This window comes from Canis lupus, chromosome 16, assembly GCF_003254725.2.
Source record: "Canis lupus dingo isolate Sandy chromosome 16, ASM325472v2, whole genome shotgun sequence".
Lineage (NCBI taxonomy): Eukaryota > Metazoa > Chordata > Mammalia > Carnivora > Canidae > Canis > Canis lupus.
Window position 1 is genome coordinate 23,841,888 of NC_064258.1, and position 21,075 is coordinate 23,862,962.

Sequence of the window (21,075 nt, forward strand, 5' to 3'; positions counted from 1 at the left end):
TGTGCTCCTAGCCCCAGTATAATACATGAATTCAGTAAATATTTGTGAAATAAATCCTTCATACTCACAATCTAAAGTATCCAACTTTAAGTTCCTAGAGCTGCACTGATGTAGTGTAACATTCTCATTATTACTGACATTACTTTAGCAGGACCTTGTCCAATAGCAAGTTTCATCACATTCAGCGTAGTTAAAAATAATATACTAAAAAACTTATGCAGTCTTGCTTAAAAGGAAAGACTATCATCACAATTAAATATATTCTAAGTTGCAAAACTCTTATGCTTGCAAACAAAGTACTAACAAAATTGTAGAAAATGGCATTGCTTAGGACACCTGGCTGGCTCAGGAGGTAGAGCACACAACTCTGATTTCTCAGTCATGAGACCCATGTTGGGTATGGAACCAACTTAAAAAACAAACAGAAAAAGGCATTGTTTGAGGGTGGCCTTATGAAGATGTTATTGTTTGCACTGGTGATTTATAAATAATATATATAATATGTATTACTTTCCTTAATTATTTTAAATGCATACACTAATATCAAATAAATTACCTTGCTTCTGTTCACAGTTTACAGCACAGCCCAAGATGAGTTGAAGCATCCTTCCGAGCTCTGCCGCATCAGAATGTTCTCCAATAAGGTTCACATCAGGAAGGGTAAAGTCATTAATTTGCTGTCCTAAAATCTGAATGCGGACAAAAGGATCAGAATTGCATTCACATTTATGTATCCAAATAAAATATTTGATACAAATTAGTTTGTCAGTACCAGAAACTCATTGCTAAGGATAGAGCTATAATCCCAATTCTACTCCCAATTTCTATTTTTACCTTCCATATCTAAGTTATAACAATATTCATCACCATAACTTAGACCCCAATCTGGTATGTATATACACTGAGCAAAGAAACTGAATACTCTAATATCTTCAACTGCCCCTAGAAAGACAAATTCTCTAAAGTTCAAAGCATAGCCAGAGAGATTCTGAATGGGGTACCAGAAAGAGGGGAGATTAAATATAGGTTCATGCCCCAACAGTAAGACGCTCCCTAGACATATTCACTCTATTTGACTCGAAAATGCTGATAGCCAAACACTTATTATCAGGAAGGAGAATGGAGGATTCCTTTATGGGGAAATTGGCCCCAAATGAAATGAAATATATGCAGACAAATGGGTCAGTCCCTGTCTAATAACCATACAGTGAAAAAAGAAAATCCTAAAGCACAGAAGCAGGATGAATATGGCTCTAGTGCTATCAGTGAGCAGGGTAAGGAGGTCATGCAGTGTCTGGTGGCTCACGGTAATAGGTATGAATCTGATTATCAATACAATGGGAAACCATAAAAGACAGAAGAATGACATAATCAAATTTATATTTTTAAAAATCATTCTGGCTTTAGAGTGAAGAATAAGAACAGACAATAGAAGGGAATGAGTGAAATCAGGGTTACCAACCAGACTACTCTATAACTCTAAGTGAGAGCTAATGATGGCTGGGTACAAACTGGTAGCAGTAGAGATGGAAAAAGCTGTATTTTGGAGATTTAACTAGTAGGTCTTATGATGATATCAAAAGAAGGACGGACTATAGGATTGTTTATAGGTTTTGGGCTTGAGTAACAGGATGGATGACAGGATCACTTGCTGAGCTGTGAAGATAAATGATATAAGTATAAGATGTAGGTATAAATGCAGGTAAACTTGTGGGAAAGAATAGTAAAAACATAACATAGGTTTCCAGGCTATGTTGTGTTCATCTGGTATCTGTGACCACAAAATTTGAAGTAAAACTAGTTCTACTTCATGATTTTTCCCCCCAAGCCATTCCTTGACTGTTCTGATGCAGACTCAGAGGATAAACTAAGATAGAGACGGGGGTTTGCCAAGGAATCAAACTAAAGTAAGCAAGGAAGTTGGCTGTAATATAATAATGCCTGGATTCTAAACCACCTTCGCAAGGGGAGAAGAGAGCTTAATAAATGGCAGAAAAGAAAGTATAACATAAATTAATAATCATCTATAAACTATCCATATATTATAGTGAAAAAGAGCATTTATCTAATAACTACCTAATAGTTGTTCAAACCAACATCCTAAAAACTATAAAATGGAAGATTAACAGATTACTAATTTTGAGGTAAATTTTCCTTTACTTGGAACTATTGTAAAAGATAAAGTTAAATTGTCCTATAATTCTACCTCTAAGCAGTTGAGAAAAAAGTCCTTACCTCATGATTGTAATCCAGGATTCCCTTTAAAATTTTCTTTAAATTGCTTATCTGTTTAGAGAGAGATAAAACTGGGTAAAGGCCAAGCACAGATCAAATTATAATTTAACATAAAAAATTCCTGGGGGCACCTGGGTGGCTCAGTCGGTTAAGCATCTGCCTTAGACTCAGGTCATGATATCTCAGGGTACTGGGATCAAGTTGTCTGTTAGGCTCCCTGCTCAGTGAGGAGACTTTTCCTCTTCCTCCTCCTCTCCCTCTCCCTCTGCCCGTTCCCCCCTCCTCATGCTTGTTCATGCTCACTTGCTCTCTCAAATAAATAAAATCTTTTAAAAAACCTTGGAGGGCAGCCCCAGTGGCACAGCGGTTTAGCACCGCCTGCAGTCCAGAGTGTGATCCTGGGGACCCTGGATCGAGTCCCACGTCAGGCTCCCTGCATGGAGCCTGCTTCTCCCTCTGCCTGTGCCTCTGCTCCCCCTTTCTCTCTGTGTCTCTATCAATAAATAAAATCTTAAAAAAAAAAACCTTCTGAATTATTCGAATCATAAATATAAAAAATAAAATTCAACAGCACATGTGAATTACCATAATAATCAAAAAAGGACTATCAATGGCTTAATTTATGTGATCTCAAGAGATTTATTTAAAAAAAACTGTTTCCGATCATGTTAAATTTTCAATGTTATGATCACACTGACAAAAATTGTCTTAAAGTAACCTACAACATATAATGTCTCCAAATTCTCTCCACTGTCAGAAAAGACTACTGTTTCTTTAGCCAAAGTAAATATTTAGGAGCCATACAATTAAAAATACTATTATATCTTGAAATGCTAGTGTAACTGTCAGCATTGCAAGATATTTGTTGCAGCATCCTGGGGTGCCTGGGTGGCTCAGTCGGTTGGGCGTCTGACTTTTGATCTTAGCTCAGGTCTTGATCTCAGGGTCGTGTGTCTGGGCCCCACGTTCGGCTCCACACTGGGTGTGCAGCCTACTTTATTTATTTTTTTAAAAAAAGATTGTATTTATTCGTGAGAGACACACAGAGAGAGAGGAAGAGACATAGGCAGAGAGAGGAGAGGCAGACTCCATACAGGGAGCCAATGTGGGACTTGATCCCAAGACTCCAGGATCATGCCCTGAGCTAAAGGCAGAGGCTCAACCGCTGAGCTACCAGGCATCCCTGCAGCCTACTTAAAAAAAAAAAAAAAAAAAAAAAAAGGCATCTTAGAAACAAGGTGATGTTTTCTATCACTCAACCACTCCAAAGCAAGGGTTTACTGGCCTATGTGTTATCTGAGTGAAATGACCAGTAGAATCACCTATACTATTTATTTGAGCTGTTATTTTTTCTTTTTTTTTTTTGACTCAACTCATAGTTAAGTTTGTATTAATTAAATGTGTACACAATATGATCCTGTTGACCATCTACCTCACTGTACCTACTCAATGTTAGTAGCAAAAGATGTGCTAGGACAGAAGATGAAAGAACCTGTGACTATCAGGTAAAAGAGGCTTAATCATACATGTGATCCAGTGAATCAGACGTATTTTTTTCAGACCTTTTTAAGAGAAAAAATAAGTTGAAAACTTTTATAAAACATTATTTATTTTTTTTTTTTGAGAAAGAGACAGTGTGAGTGGTGGGGAGAAAGGGGGCCCAGCAGAAAGGGGGAGAAGCAGATTCCCTGCTGAGCATGGAGCCCTATGTGCAGATCAATCTCATGAGATCAGGACCTGAGCTGAAACCAAGAGTCAGATGCTAAAATGAGCCGCCAGGTGCCCTAAAAACTTATTAAAAAAAAAAAAAACTCATAAAGTAACATGTTTATACTTCTAGAAAATTTGGAGACATGGAAAATATATAATATACTTTGCTTTCTTTATTCTAGAATGCTCATTTTTTCATATTTTAATATTTGACATTAAAATGTCTCAAAAATCAATGTGTTACTTTAAAATGGTAGTTTCCTTCCCATTGAAAAGAGCTATATATTTTATAATTAATGGTATCTTGAAATTGGAAAAATACAACATAGGATAAAATATGGAGAACAGGAATACAAATCAGAACTGACATTTCCAGTTCTGAATATTAAGAATATGATAAAGTAGGCAGCCCTGGTGGCTCAGCGGTTTAGCGCCGCCTTTAGCCCAGGGCGTGATCCTGGACACCCAGGATCGAGTCTCTCGTCGGGCTCCCCGTACAGAGCCTGCTCCTCCCTCTGCCTGTGTCTCTGCCCCCACCCCCCACTTTCTCTGTGTCTCTAATAAATAAATAAAATCTTAAAAAAAAATATGATACAGGGGGATTCCTGGGTGGCTCAGTGGTTGAGTGCCTGCCTTGGGGTCCTTGGGGTCCCAGGATCGATTCCCACATCAGGCTCCCTGCATGGAGCCTGCTTCTTGCTCTGTGTCTCTGCCTCTCTCTCTCTGTCTCTCATTAATAAATAAATAAAATCTTTAAGAAAAAAAAAATATGATACAGCATTTCCCCTTCTCTATATTACTGTCTTTGCCACACGATATTAAGACAATGTGTGTACAGATGTATGTTGTGTGTATGTAAGGTGGGGTATATACAACTCTTCCTTCAGTCAAGAGAGCAAGCAAACACAAATTAATTAGTAGCATTATTTTAAATACCCAGAACTGCTTTACACATTATAACATTAAAAAGTAATCATTAGGCACACCTATTTGGCTTAGTCAGTTGAGTCAATGACTCTTTGATTTCGGCTCAGATCCCCACACTGAGCTCTGCATTGGGCATGGAGCCTGCTTGGCATTCTGTCTCTCCCTCTCCTTCCACCCCTCCCCCACTCTCTCTCTCTCTAAATAATAATTATATAAATATATAATCATTAAATTGCCTATTCCTTTTTTTTTATTATTTTATTTATTTATTCATGAGACACACACAGAGAGAGGCAGAGACATAGGCAGAGACATAGGCAGAGGGGGAAGCAGGTTTCCTGCAGGGAGCCTGATGTGGGACTCGATCCTGGGACTCCAGGATCATGACCTGAGCCGAAGGCAGATGCTCAACCACTGAGCTACCCAGGTGTCCCTAAATTGCCTATTCTTGAAAAATTATTTAGAAATTAAAACAGTAGCTTAAGGGGCACCTGGGTGATTCAGTCTGTTAAGCCCCTGCCTTTGGCTCAGGTCATGATCTCAGGGTTCTGGGATCAAGCCTCACATCATGCTCCCTGCTCAGCAGGGAGTCTGCTTCTCCCTCTGCCCCTCCCCGCTGCTCATGATCTCTGCTCTCTCTCAAATAAATAAGTGAATAAAATCTTAAAACAAAACAAAACAAATGCCAGTAGCTTAAACCAGTGTCCCTTCACTCTAGCTTAGTAAACAAAAGGAATTAAATTTTGGCAGACCCAAATTTAAGCCATCAATGACTATTTTTCATCAAATATGTTTTTTGGAAGAAATATAAAGACAAACCAAGCTTAACATATCTCAAGTCTAGGGTCTTAACACGCTTACTGATTTGCATTTCTGAGTTTCTTCCTCTCTGTATCAAAAAGAAATGGTTCTAAAGCTTTCCAAACTGCCAGTCATAATCATCACTGGTCATAAAAATCAATTTAGTGTAACAAAATTATAGAGTTGGAGAAAAAACTAGTGGTTTCCAGGGATTAGGGTGAGGAGTGTGTGGTGTGGAGGTGGTCATAAAGGCAGCATCGTGGAAATCTTGCAGAGATGGAACATCTCTGTCTTCATTGTGGTGAGCATTATAGGAAACTACATTATTGCTGGAGCTACACAGAACTGTACACACAAACACAAAAGGGCAAAAGGGCACTTGATCATACCAATGTCAGTTCCTTAGTTTTGATATTGTATTATAGTCATGCAGGATGTAATCACTGGGGAAACTGGGCGAAAGGTACACAGAACTTCCCTGTACAATTTTTTGCAACCCCTTGTGAATCTAGAATTATTTCAAAATTTAAAGTTAAAATAATGTAGTGGGTTGTAACTAATATTTTTAAAAATTAAATCATCAATGAATAGAATAAGGGAAAAAACTTACTATCTATGGACATATGTTTAGATGGACAGGAGGCTGCAATGTAAACTGTATTTCTTACTGTGGGTTTTGGCTTTCTCAAAGAAGCTTGAGAAATACTGGAACTTAAGGCTACTAAGAAGGAAATAAAAATACGTCATTCTCTTAGTGTTCTGGACTTAGTTAACAATGACCAATATTTTCTCATTATTAATAATAACAACACTAGCAACTAGCATTACCTGTGCACTATCCTAAGTCTGTTACATATGCTAATTCATTTATTATTGTGAATTATTTCACAATTCATTTATTGTGAGGTAGATCCTATTAAAATCCTCATTTTACAAATGGAGAATCTGAGGTACCGAATGGTTAGAAGACTTTCCCAGACAGTTGATATGAATCCAGGCACTCTAGCTCTAGAGTCCATGCCCGTAGTCACGGACTTCACTGACATACTATACATATCTTTGTGAGCAACTTCAGGTTACCTCCGACCTTTAATTTTGGATTATTTCACTAGGCAATCTAGGTTTCCAAAGCTCACTGAACACATCAGGTGAAAGTTCAACAAATATTATATGTACGCTACTAAAAAACTATTTAACAGATGGGAAAATAAAAAGAAAATACCTTTAGCCTCCAATTATCTCCTACTTCGGTTTTGATTCTGTTTAGCCAATTTTCATCAAAATATGCAGGATCTCTGCAAATAAGAAAAAACTCGCATATTAATCATGCAGTTATCAAGATTTAAAAAAAAAAAAGAAAATTGAAACTTATCCCATAACATCACTTAATTGCAACATAAAAATGTATTTGCCATTTATCTATCACCAAATAACTCAGTCTGGAGACCGAATGCAATTACAATAGATTTCTCTAAAGTCAACCTGTTATCAGCACATCATAAAATAATACACATATTATCAAAAACTAAAAGGTGAAAAATGATAACATATGGTTGTTGTATTTTTATTTTTATTTTATTTTTATTTTTTTAAATATATTTTTTAAATTTTTATTTATTTATGATAGTCATATACAGAGAGAGAGAGAGAGAGAGAGAGGCAGAGACACAGGCAGAGGGAGAAGCAGGCTCCATGCACCAGGAGCCCGACGTGGGATTCGATCCCGGGTTTCCAGGATCGCGCCCTGGGCCAAAGGCAGGCGCCAAACCGCTGCGCCACCCAGGGATCCCTGGTTGTTGTATTTTTAAAAACAAGTTATAGATCGATAAGTTCCCCTGAATTAACATAACTTTTAGACACAATAATATATAAAACCAGTCAAAACTGATGACAATTTTAGACAAAAGAAATATATCAATAAAAAGGTTAACATAAGCCTCTCAGTTAATATTACAATCTCCATCACCTAATACTTTGAAAGTCACCAATAATGTTATTAAAATTTCAATTTCTTTATTTTCTTAAAAGATTTGAGAGAAAGTGTGAGCATGTGGGGAAGGGTAAGGGACAGAGGTAGGAGGAGAGGGTCTTAAGCAGACTCTGGGCTCAGTGCAGAGCCCACCTTGGGGCATGATCTCACAATCTGAGCTGAAATCAAGAGTCTAACACTTAACTGACTGCACCACCCAGGTGCCCCAAAATTTCAGTTTCTTTAAATAGTATAGACCAAGAACCTATTTTCTCACATATAATACTAAGCATTAGACAAGTTGGAACATGTTTGCAAAATGCTTAAAATCTAAGATAACGGGCACCTGGGTGGCTCAGTCAGTTGGGTGTCTGCCTTTGGCTCGGGTCATGGTCCTGGGGTCCTGGGATGGAGCCCTGCGTTGGGCTCCCTGCCCAGCAGAGAGCCTGCTTCTCCCTTTCCTAGTGCTGCTCTCCCTGTTTGTGCTGTTGCCCACTCTCTCTGTCAAATAAACAAAATCTTACAAAGAAACCCAAAAACTAAGATAACATTGGTATGGCCAAACTGAAACACCTATGAATCTACTTATACTTATTTTTCTTAGGAAAACCACCCAAACTACTATAAATAGAAAGAAAAAAAGAATTTTTTAGCCCAGCATGATCCTTATTTTAAGGTTTTTGAAACCAATGCTCTAAGACATTAAATTATTTGTTCAAGATCAATACTGAACACCTATGTCTGTCCTGCTTTAGCAAGTGCTAAGTGCTATGATCTTTCCATAATGCCACAACTGTCTCCATTCACCCAAAAAACATAATGGCAATGAGAGAAGTATGTTAGGAAAAAAAAATTTACGTTTCAACTTAAACGGTCACTCAAAATGATACATACAATCAGTACTAAATTTTGTTCAGATCTTTAAATAAAGTAATATGCTACTTATAATTTTTAATGTTATTGTTAAAGAAAAATGTACTTGGTTATAAAATTTATGAAAAATCAATTACAACTGTTTTTTAGTTACCACTGTAGAAATCTATTACTTATTTTAAAAATTTTTTATTACTTATTTTTATTATCTCATAATTGTTTTTGAAGCTTGTATTAAATAGTTTTTTTTTTTTTTTAAATAGCTTTTAAAAATAGTTTTATTGAGGGCAGCCCGGGTAGCTCAGCAGTTTAGCACTGCCTTCAGTCCAGGGCTTGATCCTGGAGATCCGGGATCAAGCCCTGCATGGAGCCTGGTTCCCTCCCTCTCCCTCTCTCTCTCTCTCTCTCTCTCCTTCATGAATAAATAAAAATCTTTAAAAAATAGTTTTATTGAGATATAATGCATATACCGTAGAACTCATCCATTTAAAGTACACAATGCAATGGGGACACCTAGGTGAATCAGCAGTTAAGCGCCTGCCTTCAGCCCAGGGCGCGATCCTGGAGTCCTGGGGTTGAGTCCCACATTAGGCTCCCTGCATGGAGCCTGCTTTCTCTCTCTGCTATGTCTCTGCCTCTCGGTCTCTCATGAATAAATAAATAAAATCTTAAAAAAAATAAAGTATACAATGCAATGAATTTCAGTACATTCACAGAGTTGTACAACCATAACCATGATCTAATGTTAGGACATTTCTATCTTCCCAAAAAAAACCATTACCTATCACTCCCCATTTCCCTCTCTCTCTCAGCCCCTGGGAAGTACTCATTGCCATTCTGTCTCCATAGGTTTGCCTATTATGGACATTTCATATAAATGAAATCATACACTGTGTGGTCTTTTGTGTCTGGTGGATTCATTCATATTATAGTATGTATCACCACTTCATTTCTTTTTATAGTTTAACAATATTCCATTTATGGATATAATACATTCTGGTTATCCATGCATTAGCTGATGTGCATTTGGGTTGTTTCCACTTTTTAGCTATTATGAATAATGATGTTTTTTTTTGTGCACTGTTTTGTGTGGACATGTTTCTTTGTGGCCCAGAAGTGTAATTGCTAGGTTCCATAATAACTCTATGTTTAACATTTGAAGCAAGGCCAAACTGTTTTCCAAAGTAGCTACACCACTTTATATTCCCACCAGCAATGTATGTTGGTTCCAATTTCTCCATAGCCTTGCCAACACTTGTTATTTTCTGTCCTTTCAATTACAGCCATCCTAAGTAGACGTGAAGTAGTATGTCACTGTAGTTTTGATTTACATTTCTTGATGACTAAACATGTTGAGCACTGGCCATTTATATACTCTCTTTGGAGAAAAGTCTATTCAGTCTCTGCTTATTTTAAAAAATTGGGTTGACCTTTTATTATTGAGTTCTTAAGAGCATATTCATATCTTATGGGTTTTGAGGTTTTTTCTTCCCTTAGTATTCAAGACAAAAAGCCCCTTCTCAGACATAAAACATGTAAATAATTTCTCACATCAGTGAGTTGTCCTTTCATTTTCTAAGAGTTTTATAGTACTAGTTCTTATACTTAGATCTATGATCCATTTGTGTATAGTAGAGGGAGGGGTCTAAATTCATTCTTCTGTATGTGGATATTCATACCCATTTTATTTTTAAAACAATCCAGCTTTTTTAGAAGTTCAACAACAAAATAATAAAAAATTAAGTAAGAGAAACTAATTTGAGCAACGTTGTACAAAAAGGGGAAACTTACTGGAAGATCACAGAGATATGTTAGGGTATTGAAGGATAACTGGGCCTCACAAAGTAGTAGAATAAGGAAAAGCTGTTAGGAATCTGGACAGTACTCTCCTTCTGTCTTTTTTTCTGTCCAACTATACCATTTCTTTCTGCAGACTGACTTTTTTCTGTTTCTCCATATACACTACTGCATACACGTTCCAAGTCTTCAACACTTCAGATCAAGCAAATCATTTAAAGACCAGCCATCATTCCATCACAATTCTAAATTCTCAGATCATTCCAATAATCTAGCTAGAGTCTGTTATTCTTTTTTTGAAGATCTGATTAGCTTTATTAAGCGACTCATGGATCGGGCTAGCATCTGTTTTTCATCCCTAATCCAATTTATATGTGACCAAAAGGACAGAGGGCTGCGAGTAGGTCACACACAACTTTAGGAGGGAAGACTGACCACATTTGGCAGAATAAGGGTGAGTTTTCAGAGAAAGTGACTGTTGTAAAATGGGCATTCTAGGGATGCCTGGGTGACTCAGCAGTTAAGGGCCTTCATTTGACCCAGGACATGATCCTGGGTTGGATTATTTCACTAGGTTGAAATAATCTAGTGATTATTAAACTAAGTTTCCTGGGTTGAAATTTCACTATTTCAAGTCCCACATTGAGCTCCCTGCATGGAGCCTGCTTCTCTCTCTGCCTGTATCTCTGCGTCTCTCATTAATAAATAAACAAAATCTTAAAAAAAAACAAAAAAACGGGCATTCTACCCCCAAAAAGTGTCCTTTTTCCTTAAAACCTCATAAAAATAGAATACAAAGAAAAGCAACAATTGAGTGAATTCTACTAAAATACTAAAGAATTATTATAAAAATAATTCAGAAATTAGAAAAAATTCAATATTTTTTGATACTTGAAATCTAAAAAAGCATAATTATTGCAAATCAAGTGTTAGTCTTTCCAACCAAAAAAGACTCATGAGGCCGGCAATCTGAGTTTGCTAAGTGGCTCATGATTACTCAAAGACAAAAGCACTGAATTTATTAGATGAGTGGCAATTCAGGGTCTCACAACTACAGGATACTTAAGCTTCACCAGTAAGTTCATAAACTTATAAAAAAATAATGCTTTAAAATGTCTAAGAAGGTGCACCTGGCTGGTTTAGTCAATAGAGCATGTGACTCGATCTCGGGGTCATAAGTTCAAGGCCCAAGTTGGGGGCAGAGTTTACTTAAAGTAATTTTTTAAAATGTCTAATAAATTATATACTCTAAGATACTTAATTTGCAATTTAGAGCAATACAAGTAAATGAACTTATAAATATCTGAATAAAATATTGCAAATCAAACGCTATAATAACAGTTTGCTTACTCCTTAAAAGATTACCATATCAAGAAAGAGACCTGGGATGCCTGGGTGGCTCAGCAGTTAAAGTGTCTGCCTTTGGCCCTGAGTCGTGATCCTGCAGTCCCCAGATCCAGTCCCACATCGGGCTCCCTGCATGGAGCCTGCTTCTCCCCCTGCCTGTGTCTCTGCCTCTCTCTCTCTCCCTGTGTCTCTCAACAATAAATAAATAAAATCTTAAAAAATAAATTACCAAATCAAAATCTGAGAATCATGTCTGAGCTAGGAAAGGAAGACAACAAAAACCACTGCTAAGCAGCAATGGTAATATATTAAGCACTGAATCAGGCACTTTACATTCATAAGGACTTTGCAAGAGAGATATTATTATACCTGTTACCATTGAGGACTATCAGACTCAGAAATCAAGTAATTTTTCCCAAGTTCGATCAGATAATTAAGTAGCAGAGTTGGCAATACAATCATTTTTGTTAAAACAGATCAGTAGAGTCCGACATAAAACTGGTTCGAGCAAACAACATTAAGGTCCTCTGCCTCATTATCTCCATGCTGAATAAACTAGGTCACAAGGAAAGAAAGACCAATATCATTCATGACACTGTGTTCATTAAGGGCAGGTATTTGTTCTTATTCACTCATTCCCAATACCTCATGTCTGACACATAACAGGTTCTCAAAAAAATACCTGGAGTCTAAAATACATTTGGAAAGTGACAGTACTTTTAAGCTATCCAACCTACTACTTGGACAGAATACAGCCAAAATTGTAGTCTTACAGTTTTCTTACATCCAATGTAACTTTTCCAAGTAATAAACTTTGATTCAATATGCAAGCATCTAGCCATAACTCTGTTCCTATAAGTAGTTTACAATTTCAGCAATGTTTTCTAAATACTCCCTAATTAATGCTCTCAGGCTGTGAACAAACAACATAAAGGTAATTTTCTCCAAAATCTTAATAGATCATAGTTCTACACAGACGTGTAAATAACAACTGATTAGCTTACTGGAGTATTCTTCATGAGTAAGAAGCTATCTTTAGCTTCTTACTATGTCCTGACTCTTGCTAAGAAAAACAAACAAGCAAAAAGAACCCATGAAACACACAAGACCATTTCCTTATATTTTTCCAATAACATATTTGACTATAACTTATGAACCAGTCCTAGCCTAAGCTAAAAAATACAAAAAAGCACTTAACTTTAATCTGTAATATTATTCCAAGAATATATTATCTGCTGCACTTGCCTTCACAAAAACAAACATTAAATTTCATTTGTACTGCTAAGATTACTTAAGCACTGTAATATTCTTATTGAACTCAAATTAAGATGGACCCAAAACCAAAACTATATTTTGATTCCATCTCTTAGTATGGCAAATATTAGTACTTTCTGGATAGGCTGATTCTTTGGTCTATTTTCTAATTATCTTTTAATTACCCAAAACAATCATTTTGGTCCCCTGCTGTTAAATGTGTATTCAAGACTTAGCTATAATATTTAAATTTCACATCCATAACGACATCAAAAAATATAGCAAAGTATTCTTAGCCTCCACTAATCAAAATAAGCAATAAAGGCACATAAGGGATAGGCTCTGAGCCAAGGACACAGGTTACTATAAAAAGACAAGTATCCATGTAAGAGGCTTTCTAACTGTCCACAGCTTGACCTCATTTTCTCTCTTTTGGTCTTATCTATTTTCCTTTCCCTCTTTCTTGACGGCCAACAACTGAAATGAGATTTATTTATTTATTTATTTATTTATTTATTTATTTATTTATGATAGTCATCAGAGAGAGAGAGAGAGAGAGAGAGAGAGAGAGAGAGGCAGAGACACAGGCAGAGGGAGAAGCAGGCTCCATGCACTGGGAGCCCAATGTGGAATTTGATCCCGGGTCTCCAGGATCGCGCCCTGGGCCAAAGGCAGGCGCTAAACCGCTGCGCAACCCAGGGATCCCCTGAAATGAGATTTCTAAGTGGGTTTTGGGTAGAAGACAGGGAGTTTAGTTTTCGATATAATAACTTTGAAATGTCTTTTAGGCTTAAATGGAGACATTGAATAGATGATGAATTAAGTCTGGAGGTCAAAGGAAAGATTCATGCTGGAGATACAAACTTAAGAGTCATTAGGATATGGATGATATTTAAATCCATGAGACTAGATGAAATCATCAAGGAAGTGAATGCAGAAAAGAGTAGAGGAGCAAGGCCTGAGTCCTTAAGCACTCCAACATTTGGAAGTAGGATAGAAGAGGAAAATAAGCAAAGGAAATACAGATCATCAGGTGAGACAGGAGAAAAACCCGGAGGGTAACAATATCCTGGAAACCTAATTTTTAACAGCTTACAAGGACGTAAGTCCTTTGAATGCTGCTGCCAGGTCCAGATAAAGACTGAGAATGGGCCATTAGAATCAGCAATGTGTAGAGAATTGGTGAGCTAACAAGTGCAGTTTTAATAAAATGGTGATGGTTAACTATAATAAAATAAAATGGTAACTAAAAAGTGGATTTAAAAGAGAAGAGAGAAATCCGAAAACAACTGAGTACAAACTATTCTTTAAAGAAGTTTTTGCTACAAAGGGGAGGAGAAATTGGCTGACAGCAGTGAGATCAGAAGTACTGTTAAAGAGAAAAGAAGTAACCATTGCTCACTACTAGTGGATATGATCCAGCAGAAAAGGGAAAAGTGATGATGTAAGAAAAAGGGAACAAACTGGTTCCAACAAATTGGTTAAGTGATGATCTTGAGTAGGTGAGAGGCAATGGGATGCAATATACAAAGTATAGGTACTGACTTTAAGACAGGATCCTTCACCACCAACCCACACATATGTGTCATAACAGGCAGCAAGGTAAAGTCAAACTAATGCTGGTAGGTGGGTACATGTAGTCATGGGATTCTACAGAAATTGTTTTGTTTCAACGTCCTCAGAAGTAGGAGGTATCCCACCTTGTAAGGTGATCGGATAAGAGAAATGAGAGAGGAGGTAGTGGAAGTTTGAGAAGAGAAAAGTGTGAGATAGTCATCTGGAAGAGTGGGGGAATGAAAGAGCTAGGGAAACACAGTATGACTGTGAGATCCCATAAGGTAACATTGCAGTTTTGTGGTGAGAAATTTAAAATGAGATCCATCAGCATGTTTGCATTATTTTTTCAGCTGGGTTCAGCTGCATAGGTAAGAAGCATTAACTAGTAGGACATTAGCTTTAACCAAAGTTATGGCTATGCTAAACAAATACAATATGAGAGGGGCAGAGAAGCTAAAAGTGTATATAAGGGAGTAATTATGATTGACCATGGAATTTTAGTTAAATAAGAGGAGAGAGTGGGCAGTGAAGGTGGACAGTATTAAGATCCTACTGGCACTAGAGAATTAAAGAATTATTGGAAGCTTGATACCAGAGGAAGTGAGATAGGAAACAACCACTGATAATAAGAAAACTGAGATTATGGATGGATTACACACTATCAATTATAAAGTATGGGGTATGACCATGGGAATGAGTGGCTGAAATCTAGTAGAAGACCAACGGAGAAGAGTTCAAGAAATTGGTAGGCAAGGATATGAAGATCACCCACGTATATATTCAAATCACAGAACGCAGATATGAATAGTACCAGAAGGAGCCAATAGTGTGCCAGGATCCCATATTGTTGAGAAATGAGAAGGAATGAGGGCAGCCCGGGTGGCTCAGCAGTTTAGCGCCGCCTTCAGCCCAGGGCCCGGGATCAAGTCCCACGTCAGGCTCCCTGCATGGAGCCTGCTTCTCCCTCTGCCTGTGTCTCTGCCTCTCTCTCTCTCTCCCCCCTCTGTGTCTCTCATGAATAAATAAATAAAATCTTTAAAAAAAAAATGAGAAGGAATGATCACAACAATGAAGAGTAGTAAATGATGTCACAAGATTCAAAACTAGGGTTTTAGGTAAGATGCTGGAGAATGGTCTGGAAGCAGCACTAAGGAGCACCATCACCTCTGGGCTACGTGGTACTTAAAGACTGTAGGAGAAAAAATAGCCATCACTTGAGAAGCCTGCAGAAGTAGCATCAGGGGAGAACTAGATATCTTTTAGAGCCAAAGCTCGATCAGGCAAAGCGCTGATCGTTCTTTGGCACAAATACTACAGGTTAACCAAGAAACACAGGCTTAAGAGCATAGTCAATTCAAATTCTTGCTATCTCATATAAAAACATTCTGTGCTCTCTGAAGTGGATTCTGCTTTGTAGATTTTTTTTTACCAATATTAATTTTCTTCAAACCAAAGAGTTGAAAATAGAAAATTCATTTAACAATCACAGTTCCCTCAAGACTTAAGGGGAAAAGAAGTTTTCATTTTGTATTTGTTAATGTACAGATATGAAAGGATAGAGTACATCTTAATGTTTTTAGTAACTGCTCTATAGTAAAAAGTACTTAAACAAAAAACTAATTATCACAGGACACCTGGGTGGCTCAGTGAGCGTTTGCCTTTGGCTCAGGTCATGATCCCAGAGTCTGGGGATCAAGTCCCGCATTGGGCTCCCACGCAGGGAGTCTGTCTCTCCCTCGGCCTGTGTCTCTGCCTGTCTCTCATGAATAAATAAAATCTTAAAAAAAAAAAAGTATCTAATCATCTATGGATGATGTCTGTCTAGTCACTAGGCAGATCAACATAATTAAAATTCCTGAAAATATGGGAAATAAATCTTTTAATAAATAGAGCAAAAAATGAAAAAAATCAACTCCTATATAAAAAAAGTAACTCAAACTGCACCACAGACCTAAATGTAAGTACTGTAACTATAAAACTTCTAGAGGAAAACAGAAGAAAATCTTAGTGACCCTGGGTTTGGTAAACATTTTTTAATGCTGGCTTAGGCAATGGAATGTACGACTCTCGATCTCTGAGGTTGTGGGTTCGAGCTCTATGCTGGGTGCAGAGATTACTTAAAAAATAAAATCTTAAAAAAAAAAAAAAGAATAAAAAAAAACACATAAAAGAAAAATATATTAGGGCAGCCCCGGTGGCACAGCGGTTTGGCGCCACCTGCAGCCTGGGGTGTGATCCTGGAGTCCCGGGATCGAGTCCCACATCAGGCTCCCTGCATGGAGCCTGCTTCTCCCTCTCCCTGTCTCTCTCTCTCTCTCTCTCTCTCTCTCTCTCTCTGTGTGTCTATAAATAAATAAATAAAATCTTAAAAAAATAAAATCTAAAAAAAAAGAAAAATATATTAGATTTTATCAAAATTTGAAACTTGCACCTTGCAAAGATACTATTAAGAAAATGAAAAGGGAAGACACAGATTGGGAGAAAATATTTTAAAACATGTATCTGAAAAGGGACTTGTATTTAGAATATATAAAGGAACTCTACATTCACTAACAATTTAAATAAAAAACAGGCAAAAGATCACGGGAAACCATTCACAAAAGAGATATACATGAAAAGATGCTGGACATCATTAGTCATCCTAGGGATACAAACTAAAACCACACTGAGTTACCACTAGACAGCCACCAGAATGGCTAAAATAAAAAAGACTAACCTTATATACATGAAATTAATTTAATACTGTGTATCAACTATACTTCAATTAAAAGAGGGGCACCTGGGTTGCTTAGTTGGTAGAGAATGTGACCCTTGATCTCAGGGTTGTGAGTTCAAGTCCCATGCCAGGTGTAAAGATTACTGAAATATAAAACCTTAAAAATTCCTGAAAAACAAAAAAACACTGACCTTAGCAAGTGATGGTGAGACTGTGGTGAAATAAGAATGTTCATACACTGCTTATGGGAGCATAAATGGCACATTCACTTTGGAAACACTTTGGCAGTTTCTTAAATATTAAACATATACCTAACCATATGTTCCAGCCATTCCACTCCTGGGTGCAATTTTACTAGAGGGAAATGAAAAGCATATGTCCATACAAAAATTTGTATGCTAATATTCAGTTGCCTTATTTGTAATAGTCCCAAACTAAAATAACACAGCTGTTCCTCAGCAGATGAATAGATCACAGTATATCTATACAATGGCATATGTATGAACTATTACAGTCAACAACATGAATGAATTTCAAAATAGTTATGTTGCATGAAAAAAGCCATACCTTCTCCCTCAAATAAGAAAACATTTTGTGGGAGTCCATTTATATAAATTTCTAGAAAGTGCAAATTAGTCTACAGTAATGAAAAGTAAATCAGTGGTTGCCTGAGGATGGGAAGGGCTAGCAGAAGGCAGGGACTGAAACACTTTTTGAAGTGACTGATACGTTCATTATCTTGGCTGTGGTGATAGTCTCACGGGCATCTACATAGGTAAAAATTTATCAAATACTGTATTTTAAAAATGTATAATTTACTATATGTTGATTTCATCTCATGAAGGCTACAAAAAAGAGGAAAGCACTAAAAACAAATGAACTATCAAGCCATATGGAGAAATCTTAAATGGAATATTGCTAAGTGAAAGAAGCCAATCTGATAAGACTATATACGGTTATGATTCAATTACATAACATTCTGGGAAAGGCGAAACTATGAAGACATTAAAAGGATCAGGAGGGGATCCCTGGGTGGCTCAGCGGTTTAGCGCCTGCCTTAGGCCCAGGGTGTGATCCTGGAGTCCCGGGACCGAGTCCCACGTCGGGCTCCCTGCATGGAGCCTGCTTTTCCCTCTGCCTGTGTCTTTGCCTTTCTCTCTCCCTCTGTGTGTCTCTCTTGAATAAATGAATAAAATCTTTAAAAATAAAAAATAAAAATAAAAAAATAAAAAATATCAAGAGTTGCTAGGTAATCTACAGCAGAGGGAAGGATGACTTGGTAGAGCACAGGGGATTTTTAGGGCAGTGAAACTACTCTGTGTGATACTATAAAGATGATACATGTCATTACATATTTGTCAAACCCCTACACAGAATGTACAACACAGAATGAACTTTAATGTAAATTCGGGACTTTGGGTGATAATGATGTTTCAGCATAGGTTCATCTGGTATGGGATCTTGATAGTGGGGGAAGCTCTGTGTGTGGTGGGGCAAGGAGTGTGTGAGAATTTACCATATTTATGCTCAATTTTTAAAAATGTTTTTTAAAATAGTAAAATATACACAGCATAACATTTGTCATTTACACTAAAGTGTGCAGTTCAGTGCCATTAAGTGCACTCACAGTGTTTGCAACCATCACTATCATCCACCCCCAGAACTTTTCTGTCATCCCATATTGCAACTCTTTCCCACTTCGATTTTGCTGTGAAACTAAATCTGTCCTAAAAAAAAAAAAAAAAAAAGGGATCCCTGGGTGGCGCAGCGGTTTAGCGCCTGCCTTTGGCCCAGGGCGCGATCCTGGAGACCCGGGATTGAATCCCACGTCAGGCTCCCGGTGCATGGAGCCTGCTTCTCCCTCTCCTATGTCTCTGCCTCTCTCTCTCTCTCTCTCTCTGTGTGACTATCATAAATAAATGAAAAAAAAAGTCTATTAATTTAAAAAAGAGGGGGACATAAACTATACGGACAAAAATAGAGAAAGAAGACAACAGCAACAAAATTTTAGAAGCTGGAAAATAGATGAACAAAAAAATGACTAAAAGGCTTGACAGATTAAAAAATTACACTAAAAAGAAACATACTTAGGCTCATTCGTATTTGATAAAATTTCTGTTGAAACCACAGAAGGATAATTTTTTTACTTCTCAGCTCAGACAAAATGAAAAGATTTGCAATTTCCAGTGAAACTCTGCTCAGCACCCACATTCTTTTTGGCTTTCTTCATACCTCTCTGGTACTTTTGTTTGAGGTTCCAACCAGAATTAAATCTCAAAGCTCTACAAGGCTCAGGATATATGTATTTTCCTCTTATGTTATACTATTCCCTAAGTGACTTAATCTACACTAATGGCTTTGATTAAGAGATACCCAAATTGATTCTGGAAGTATGGACTTCTCTTCCATACTTTAGACCTGTATGATCAAATGCTAACTTGGCATTTTCTCTTGATATCTCAATACTACTCAAGTTCAATGTCCCCCAAACTAAACCCATGATATATCCAGCACTCCTCCACAGTAGATCCCCTTTAAGCATTCCCACATCACTCATTTGCACCCCTTTCTGTGTACTTGCTTAAGCTAGAAACTTAAAAGTCAATTTTGATACCACTTTTTTATTCCACTACCCCATATCAATCACCAACATTTGGTTTTCTCTACTATTTTGAGTCTATCCATTTTGTCTCTCCTTCACTATCTCCTAATCCAAAATACCGTAATCTCCCTTCCGATTTTACTACAAATTTCTTTCTAATTGATCATCCCTCATCCTTATGGCCTCTTTTATTTATTTTTTTATGGCCTCTTTTACTTAATTTTACATCTGCAGCCAGAATATTTTCAAAATGTAAACCAAACTAGGATTTAATCAAATAAAAACTCGAAAGAAAGAAAGAAAGAAAGAAAGAAAGAGAAAGAAAGAAAAAAAAGAAAGAAAAGAAAGAAAAGAAAGAAAAGAAAGAAAAGAAAGAAAAGAAAGAAAAGAAAGAAAAGAAAGAAAAGAAAGAAAAGAAAGAAAAGAAAGAAAAGAAAGAAAAGAAAGAAAAGAAAGAAAGAAAGAAAGAAAGAAAGAAAGAAAACTGGTGCAGCCACTGTGGAAAACAGTAGGGAGGCTCCTCAAAAAGTTATTTACAATAGCCAAATTATGGAAACATCCCAAATGTCTATCAACAGATGAATGGATAAAGAAGATGTGGTGTGTGTATATATATATATATATATATATATGTATATATATACACACACAATGAATGTTACTCAGCCATCAAGAAAAGAATGAAGTCATGCTATTTGCAACATGGATGGAGCTAGAGAGTATTATGCTAAGCAAAATAAGTTAGAAAAGACAAATACCATATGATTTCACTCTTATGCGGAATTTAAGAAACTAAACGAGCAAAGGGACAAAAAAGAGACACACAGGGATACCTGGGTGGCTCAGCGGTTGAGTGTCTGCCTTCGGCTCAGGGCGTGACCCTGGGGTCCTGGATCGAGTCCCACATCGGATTCCTGAGGGGGGCCTGCTTCTCCCTCTGCCTGTGTCTCTGCCTCTCTCTCTGTGTCTCTCATGAATAAATAAATCTTTTTTAAAAAAGAGAGAGAGACGCAAAGGAAGAAACACTCTTAACTGCAGAGAACAAACTGATGGCTACCAGAGAGTTAAATAGGTGATGGGGATTAAGGAGGGCACTTGTGATGAACACTACTAGGTGTACGGAAGTGCTGACTCACTGGGGCACCTGGAGGCACCAGGGTGCTCAGGGGTTGAGCATCTGCCATCGGCTCAGGTCTTGGCTCAGGTCTCAGGTTGTGATCCTAGGGTCCTAGGATCAAGTCCCCCATCAAGCTCCCTGCAGGGAGCCTGCTTCTCCCTCTGCCTATG

At 37.3% G+C, this 21,075-nt stretch overlaps 1 protein-coding gene across 1 annotated transcript in view; it reads right to left on the reverse strand.

Moving 5' to 3' along the window:
* Positions 1-21,075, reverse strand: part of HOOK3 (hook microtubule tethering protein 3) — a 116,418-nt gene that overhangs the window by 77,368 nt on the left and 17,975 nt on the right. Inside the window, exons 3-5 of the mRNA XM_025444110.3 lie at positions 6,896-6,968; positions 2,236-2,286; positions 557-689 (exon numbers count right to left, since the gene is read on the reverse strand). Coding sequence (XP_025299895.1) covers positions 557-689; positions 2,236-2,286; positions 6,896-6,968 — 257 coding nt within the window. The remainder of the gene's footprint in view (positions 1-556; positions 690-2,235; positions 2,287-6,895; positions 6,969-21,075) is intronic.